The following is a 7,894-nucleotide window of genomic DNA, read 5'->3' as shown; positions in this document are numbered from 1 at the left end:
TTACAAGCAGGTGCTATAAACAGCAACTTTCTGGCTTATGTCCTTCAGGAGTGAGCGGACTTCCCCTTCCAATCTCACTAGTTCTTGGGCTTTATCTTCTAAATATTTTTGATTGTCTTCGTATTTTCTTTCTAAATCTGGGAGATAAAATGAAAAAGTAAATCTGGGTAATTTGCCTACAAGGCCTTATTTAAATACCTGAGACATAGTGGATGCCTAAACTTTAAAATTAGTTTATGAAAACATGAGACTACGTAAAAACACCTACCTTTCAGCAGTTGCAGTTTACTGTTTGCTTGAGCCAAAAGTGTTTTTGCTTCATTTTGGAGCATTTCAGCTTTCCTTCTGGCATCAGCTGATTCTTCAGTCTTTTTGGCAATTATATTTTCTACTTCCTTATACTTTTCACCAAGTTCACCATCCAGAATCTGCAGTTCCATGTTAGACACAGAACAGTGATAATGTCAGTATGTGAGCACATGTCAGACTAGCAGTATATTGGTTGCAAGCTTGGATCACATACGTAACTAACTTGCATGGCAAGCATTCTGGATTAAGCCACCAAGGGTATCTGGGCTTCATCAAGTTACTCAAGGGCAGTAAACAGATAGTAGTTTGAATGCAAAATGGACACATTTTTACAAAAAAAAAAACCCATGAATTTTAGCAGCAAGACTTTAGGGTTACCCCAAGGTGGGTCACTATGAGTCAGAAACAACTCGAGGGCAGTTAGTTTTTTATAGAGAAGAACAGCACTGCTCTAAACCAGGCCTCCAAACTAGGTTAGTCATGGCTGACAGCAAAATCCTAACAGGCCTGAATTTCAAAATTTTGGGTGAATTGCAAAAATTACCGTCAGAACCCTGGAAGGGGAGACTCAGGTGCAGTGAGCCCTTTCAGGAGCCTGATGACTGAGACTGGATTATTGCCAGGACTGTGGAGAGCAACACTTTGAAGCAGTGAGGTTGCCACCATCTTTGAGCAGGGCACCGCTGTTTTCACGCCTGTCATTCAAGAGATTTGGTTGCTATGCAACATGCATGCTGCCCTTGTTTTCCAAGAGGCAGATTACGTTTCTATCAGGGCATCTACCCCAAATTTTTCTCATTGTGATTACTGTTTTGGTCCATTCACATTTTACAAATTCACATCCGTTCTGGTTTCGCTTTGTCTGCCATGACTGAACCAGGAAGAAACAATCTGAAGCAGATTTTCTCAAAAGTAGATATTCTGAGATCCAAACGTTTAGACACCAGAGGCCCTTTCTGAGGAAATGGAAGGGGGACTATCTGGAACTTAACTATTTAGGACTTGTGAAATCTTCACATAGAAATTAGGGTGAAAAAAGATTCAGGAAAAAGGCATATTCCAGAGCTGGGTGAAGAGAGGAGAAATTGGGTGTGGGTTGGAAAGATAGCTGCAGATGATTCTTCTGAGAAACACTGTTTAAACAACAGCCATAAGTATGGAAATTTCATTTCAAGGGACTTTGTTCCTTTTTGTTGAAAAAAATAATCACAGACATGCAAAATGCTCTGTAAGATGACTACTGGGGGAATTGACCTCAGCACTGCAGGAAGACTACAGACCACAATGGGAATGAAAATGGATCTGATACCATGACAACAAAATTGTCTTGTTCTCTTACCTCAGCCCAGAAGTGTAGGAAAGTTACCCTTATGTGATTCCTAAAAGCTGCGGTTTCAGACTCAATCTAGTTTTTCCGTAACTTCCAGGAAAAATCTTGAATAGTATGAATTATAAACTGAACTTGAGTCATTTAACCATTTCAACATCTCCCCTTCAATTTCTTTCTCTTAAATACTACTTTATTGTGTTTTTGGTAGAAGTTTACACAGTAAATTAGGTTCCCACTTGACTATCTCTATACAAACTGTTTTGTAACATTAGCTACGTTTGTCCAACATGTCCACATTTTCTGTGTTTAGCTTGTTTCGTTTCCGGTATTCCACTTTCTGTGCCCCTTGTTTCCTCATCTTGGCCTTAGCTGGTCTCATACGGATGGTTTTTTAGTAGAGGACTGTACTTACATACAATATCCTTTATTTTGTGTGCCACTATCATTTGCTACCTTCCGAGGAGTGGCTGGCGGTTCAAACCCACCAGCCACTCCTCGGAAGGAAGGTTGGGCAATCCTACTTCCGTAGTGATACTGCCTCGGAAACCCAAGGAGGGGTCGCTATGAGTTGGGGCCGACTCGACGGCACATAACAACAACAACAACAACATCATTTGCTAAAAGGTGATCTCAGTGATAGTCTCAGGGAGTCCTCTGGTCTCAACTGGTCTAGTTAGTTAGTCTGGCCTTTTGAAAGAATTTGAGTTTTGTTCTACATTTTTATCCCATTCCAATGAGGACTAGGAGCTCTGGTAACATAGTGCCTAAGGCACTTGACTGCTAACCAGAAGGCGGTTCAAACCCACCAGCCACTCTCCTTGGAAGAAAGGTTGGGCAACCTACTTCCGTAGTGATACCACCTCGGAAACCTATGAAGGGGTCCCTATGAGTTGGGTCCGACTCAACGGCACATAACAATGACAACAATGAGGACTATCTATTGTGACCCTGGTCAGAGGAGTTGGTAGTGGCAACTGGGCAACTTCCCTCCAAGTTTAAAAAAAGGTCTCTTTGGAGATGAACATCAGCCCACGCAAATTAAGAAAATGAATTTGTCTTTTAATGATTACTTTGCTTCTAGCTAGGAGCTCTGGTGGTGTAGTGGTTAAGGCATTTGGTTGCTAATGAAAATGTCAGTGGTTCAAACCTGCTAGCTGCTCTGTGGAAGAAAGATGGGCAGTCTGCTTCCAATAAAGATGTATGGCTTAGAAACCCAATGGGACTCACTATGAATAGGAACCGACTCGATGGCAGGGAGTTGCTTCTAGCGGGTGTGAAATTTTTCTTAACCTTCTAAAGAGAAGCACCAAAACTCAAACCTACTGCCACTGAGTCAATTCCGATTCATAGCAACCTCCATAGGGTTTCCGAGGCTGTAGATACTATGGAAGCAGACTGCCTGCCTCATCTTTCTCCTGTGGAGCAGCGGGTGGGTTCATTCTGCTGACCTTCTGGTTAGCAGCCAAATGCCTTACCATGGTGCCACCAGACAGAGCTCCTTAAAGAGAATTAAGGGAAGGTTAATTCAAAATGAGTCTGCCATGGGTCAGATCAGGTTCCTCGCCAGCTATCTTCTGTGGTGAACTCTTCACGTTCTTTCTACCCTGCTTTTGAAGTTTTATCTAACAGTCAGGTAACTATTAGATTCCATAAAGATCCTCCTAGTTGAAATACAACACAGAAATATAAGCTCAGTATGCTTGTCTGAAGATGTCTACCTCTTAGTTAAATTAATTTCATTCCTCTAAACCCTTCTCTAGTTTAAATTTGAGGGTAGGCCTTAGGTCATCTTATTGGACATGTGCATATTCATTTCTAGTCCTTTCCTTCTGTGTCTCTAAAGACTGCTACTTTCCTTTGAGATGTTTCTGATGAAGAACCTTCTTAGGTCCATCCACGTCCCGTATTAATTTCAAGGAAGGTAATGAGGAGACTAATTGCTCCTTTATCAACACAACTGTGAAGTTACAAAGATCTACTTACCTTCTTATTATCATCTGCGTTTTGTTTCACGGTATATACTACTTTTTCAATATATTCTGCCTCCCCAGAGTTTTGGGCAGCCTTGCGCTTAAGTTCTTCCACATTCCTCTCTAGCTCACTGATACGCTGTGAGGCGTTGTACAAGGTTTCCTCAGAAGCTGCGGTTTCAGACTCAATCTAATATGAAAATAAGATGTCATCCGTTCAGCAAGCCAGTGCAAGAAATGGTAGGAAGCATGACAAACGTTAAGTTTGAAAGTGGATTTAAAAGGCTGCTATGCCATTTTGTTCTAGACTCAAAGCATCACTAAAAAGAAAACAATTTCAAGAAAGTTTACATAAGAAGTGCCTAACTTTAAATAGTCTTTGCTACATCTCATATATTTACTTTATTCCTTGGTGTTTCTGATGGTCTAGGCTGAAATTCATGTAAAATTCTTCCTTGCTGGACAGCAAGAGCCCTCAGGCAGCTTAATGTGTTGAGAAACTTTTCACAGACATCTGCAAACTTTGGCTGAAGAATATTCACAAATAAGCAGATGTGAGAAGAGGGATTTCCACAAAAATGTCCAAATTGATGTGGGTGGGAACACAGGATTTATAACTTCCTGTCACCTTTTCAGTTTTTCCTATCAACTCTAAATGTTAAACTCCAGTAGTGGAGGTTACAGCACTTCAGGAACTACCCCGAAACTTAATGTGGTGTTACCAGCAAATTGCCTAAGGTCTGGGAAAGTTACAGCTGAACACTATACACGTGCAGTGTTCCTTAAGGAAAAAGGACTTTCTCAAATCTGGGCAACTGGTAAGGATCCACATGTGATCTGTTAAAAGAGGAATCAATAAACATTTATCTTAAAAAGCTAGCCAAAGTAAGCAGTCTGGCCCATGACAGGACAACCAATTTTCACTGGACACTCAATTTTTCTTGAAAATGATCTTACAAATGGATCTATTCCACAGAATTAACTGAATAACAATAGTTCCATAATTAAACTAATGGGTCAGTATAGACAAATGCTAATATATGCAAACATTTTAAAACAAACACCTCCTTAACCAATAACGTTCCCCCATATATTAACCTAGAAAAAAAAACTCTTAGAGAGTAGTTACAGTTTCTAGGAGATAAGCATTATGGTTTTATTTTTAAATGAGTGAACAGTTTCTGACAGGCTTCCATTGTATTATTTGATCAGAGGTTCTCTTCTGTTGTTATTAACCTAAACAGACTTCCTGCCCCTGACCCAGGTCCCTGGAAAACAAACCCATCACAAGACAAATAGCTCACCTATAATCTGATTAATATTTTTATATTTGCTTTTCCAAACAGCATAATTTTTTAAAAAAACTCATCATCAAAATAGGTAGAAGTTCACTAAAAAACAGTACATGGAGAAATGTGAAAAAACCTTGAGACAGAATAAAAATCTTAACAAAGGGTTAGAACATAAAAGTCTGGGGAAAAACTTTCTTTTTCTAAGACTGAACAAAAAGACTGAAGAAAGGTCCTATGTATGGTAAAAATTTAAGCAGTTAAAGTGACTGAGGCGTTACTGGCCTTTATTTCACTGAGCAGTAGAACAGAGGCAAGTTTGTATCAGCAAAAGATATGAAAAGCACATTACAAAACCATCTCTCAGGACTGAAACAGAAGGGTTTAGTCTGGCAAGACTGATGGCTGAGTACTGGGAGCATCCAGTTTCAAAGTGCACGTGGAGAACAAGGAAAGTGAATGGATGAGTGGCCAATTTTCTTCACCCATTTTTAAAAAACAAATTAACTGTCCCTAAAATTGGAAAAAAAAGATTTGTTTATAGAACTTGTTTTTGAAAACTGAAAGGACAGAATAGAATTTTGTTTGTATTACTTCTTTTAAGAGCTAAGAGGAGTTTCGGAATAAGGCACCAAAGCCGTGTTGAAAACTTTTCTCAGCGAATACCTTTACTATCTGGCTGTGGTGGTGGTTATTGCCGTCAGGTCAGCTCTAGCTCATAGCGAGCCTGTGTACAACAGGAGGAGACACTGCCCGGCCCTGCACCATCCTCAGTGGGCGTGAGCCGCCGGTGCAGCCACTCTGTCAGTCCATCTTGTTGAGCCTCTTACCTTTTCTCACTGATCCTCTACCAAGCATGATATCCTCCTTGAGGGACTGGTCTCTTGATGACATGACCAAAGTATGAAAGATAAGTGTGGCCAGTCTCACTTCTAAGGAGCACTGCAGCTGCACTTCTTCTAGAACAGATTTATTTGTTCTTGCAGTCTGTGGTATTTTTAATATTTTTCGCCAACACCACAATTCAGATACATCAGTTCTTCAGTCTTCCTTATTCATTGTCCAGCTTTTACATGCATGTGAGGCGATTACAAACACTATAGCTTGGGTCGGGCGCACCTGACAACTCTGCTTTTGAAATCTTTAATGAGGTCTCCTGCAGCAGATTTGCCCAGTGCAGTATGTCCTGTCCTTTGATCTCCTGACTGCCACTTCTGTGGCTGTGGATCCAGGTAAAATGAAATCCTCGACAACTTCAATCTTTTCCCCATTTACTGTGATGTTGCGTATTGGTCCACTTGTGAGCATTTTTGTTTATATTGAGCTGTAATCCATAATGAAAGCTATAGTTTTTGATCTTTTTCAGTAAGTGCTTCAAGTCTTACTCAATTTCAGCAAGCTAGGTTATGTCATCTTTGTATCTCAAGTTAATGAGTCTTCCTCCAATCCTGATGTTGCATTCTTCTTCATATAGTCCAGCTTCTCAGATTATTTACTCAGCATACAGACTAAGTATGGTGAAAGGATACAACCCTGTACACCTTTCCTGATTTTAAACCATGCAGTATCCCTTGTTCTGTTCGAATGACTGTCCCTTGGTCAATCCACAGGTTCCTCATGAGCACAATTAAGTATCCCCATTCTTCTCAATGTTATCTATAATTTGTTACTCATCCACAGTCAAATGCCTTTGCATAGTCAATAAAACACAAGTAAACATCTTTCTGGTATTCTTTGCTTTCAGCCAAGATCCACCTGACATCAGCCATGATATCCCTCATTTCACATCCTCTTCTGAACCTGGCTTGAATTTCTGGAAGTTCCCTGTCAATATACTGCTACGACCATTTTCACATTATTTTCAGCAAAATTTTACTTGTTTTCCATTGGAAAACATTTGTTTTCCATTACTGCTGAACAGATTGCTAAGCTCTATTTATAGGTTCTTCTAGAACTGGGCATAAGAAATAAGTAGACATTTTGACCTTCATTCTTTTCTAGTGGTTTTCAAAACTAGTGAAAATTTTTGTGTGATCACCTTATCAATTGAGATGCTGGTTAAATGGCGTGGGCTGCTTTTTCCTAAAACTGAAGTTTGAAATAAATACTTCATACTAATGAATAGAGTCATATGCAGTTTTCTGAAAGAATATGAATCAACATGTGTGTTTCCCTCTCTTAGGCTTTTTGTGGAGGAGAAAATGGAAGTCAGCTTAATGTTCCAATGTCTTCACAATTTTTTTCCCTTGACAACCTATCTCTGCTCATTTACAACATCTGTGTTGATGGAGTAGTTGAGATACATTTAAGTTAAAGGAATAGAATTTTTCTTCATAGATAACTGTCAAATGTACTTACTTTTTTGATAAATGCCTGTATGTGGGGGTTTTCGCCTATCAATAATGACTGTAAAATCTCACCGAAGTCAGCAGGTTCTGTGTTCCTTGAATGTCTTCATCTGCTTGCTTAATTGCCTTTTCTGCTGCTATCTGGGCCTTCTCTGCTTCTTCCAAAGCTTCCTTTACCATGTCTGCAGTGACTTTAACATCTGTTGCACTTTTGCTGAATGAAAAAATGAGAAAATATATATAAGTATGAAAAAGTACTTCATCTTAGTACAAAGAACATTTCTCTCAAAGAACCGTTGTTAGGTGCCTTTGAGTCGACTCTGACTACAGCAGCCCCATGTGCAACAGAACAAAACACTGCCTGGTCCTGCGCCGTCCTCACAATCCATGCTGTGCTCGAGCCTGCAAATGATCCAGAGAGAATCACACAGGTCTGTCTGAAAAACTTCAGTGGTAAAAGAAGTAAACCTACAGCAAGAAAAGCCTACAGTCACCAGAAGGAAGGAAATAATCAAGATTCGAGCAGAAATCAATGAAACAGAAAATAGAAGGGTTATAGAAAAAATCAACAAGACCAGAAGTTGGTTTTTTGAAAAGATCAATAAAATTGACAAACCACTGGCAAATTTAACAAAGGAAAAGAGGGAG

The 7,894-nt window shown here is 39.8% G+C and overlaps 1 protein-coding gene across 1 annotated transcript in view; it reads right to left on the bottom strand.

The window, feature by feature from the left end:
- Positions 1-7,894, bottom strand: part of LAMB1 (laminin subunit beta 1) — a 111,406-nt gene continuing 103,512 nt past the window's right edge. Inside the window, 4 exon segments of the mRNA XM_007945067.1 lie at positions 1-137; positions 269-428; positions 3,623-3,799; positions 7,319-7,460. Of these exon segments, the coding sequence (XP_007943258.1) occupies positions 1-137; positions 269-428; positions 3,623-3,799; positions 7,319-7,460 (616 nt within the window).

The sequence above is a fragment of the Orycteropus afer genome, unplaced genomic scaffold (genome assembly GCF_000298275.1).
Source record: "Orycteropus afer afer isolate SDZICR_OR568_19922 unplaced genomic scaffold, OryAfe1.0 scaffold00007, whole genome shotgun sequence".
Taxonomy (NCBI): domain Eukaryota; kingdom Metazoa; phylum Chordata; class Mammalia; order Tubulidentata; family Orycteropodidae; genus Orycteropus; species Orycteropus afer.
This window is presented reverse-complemented; position numbering and strand designations above follow the sequence as displayed.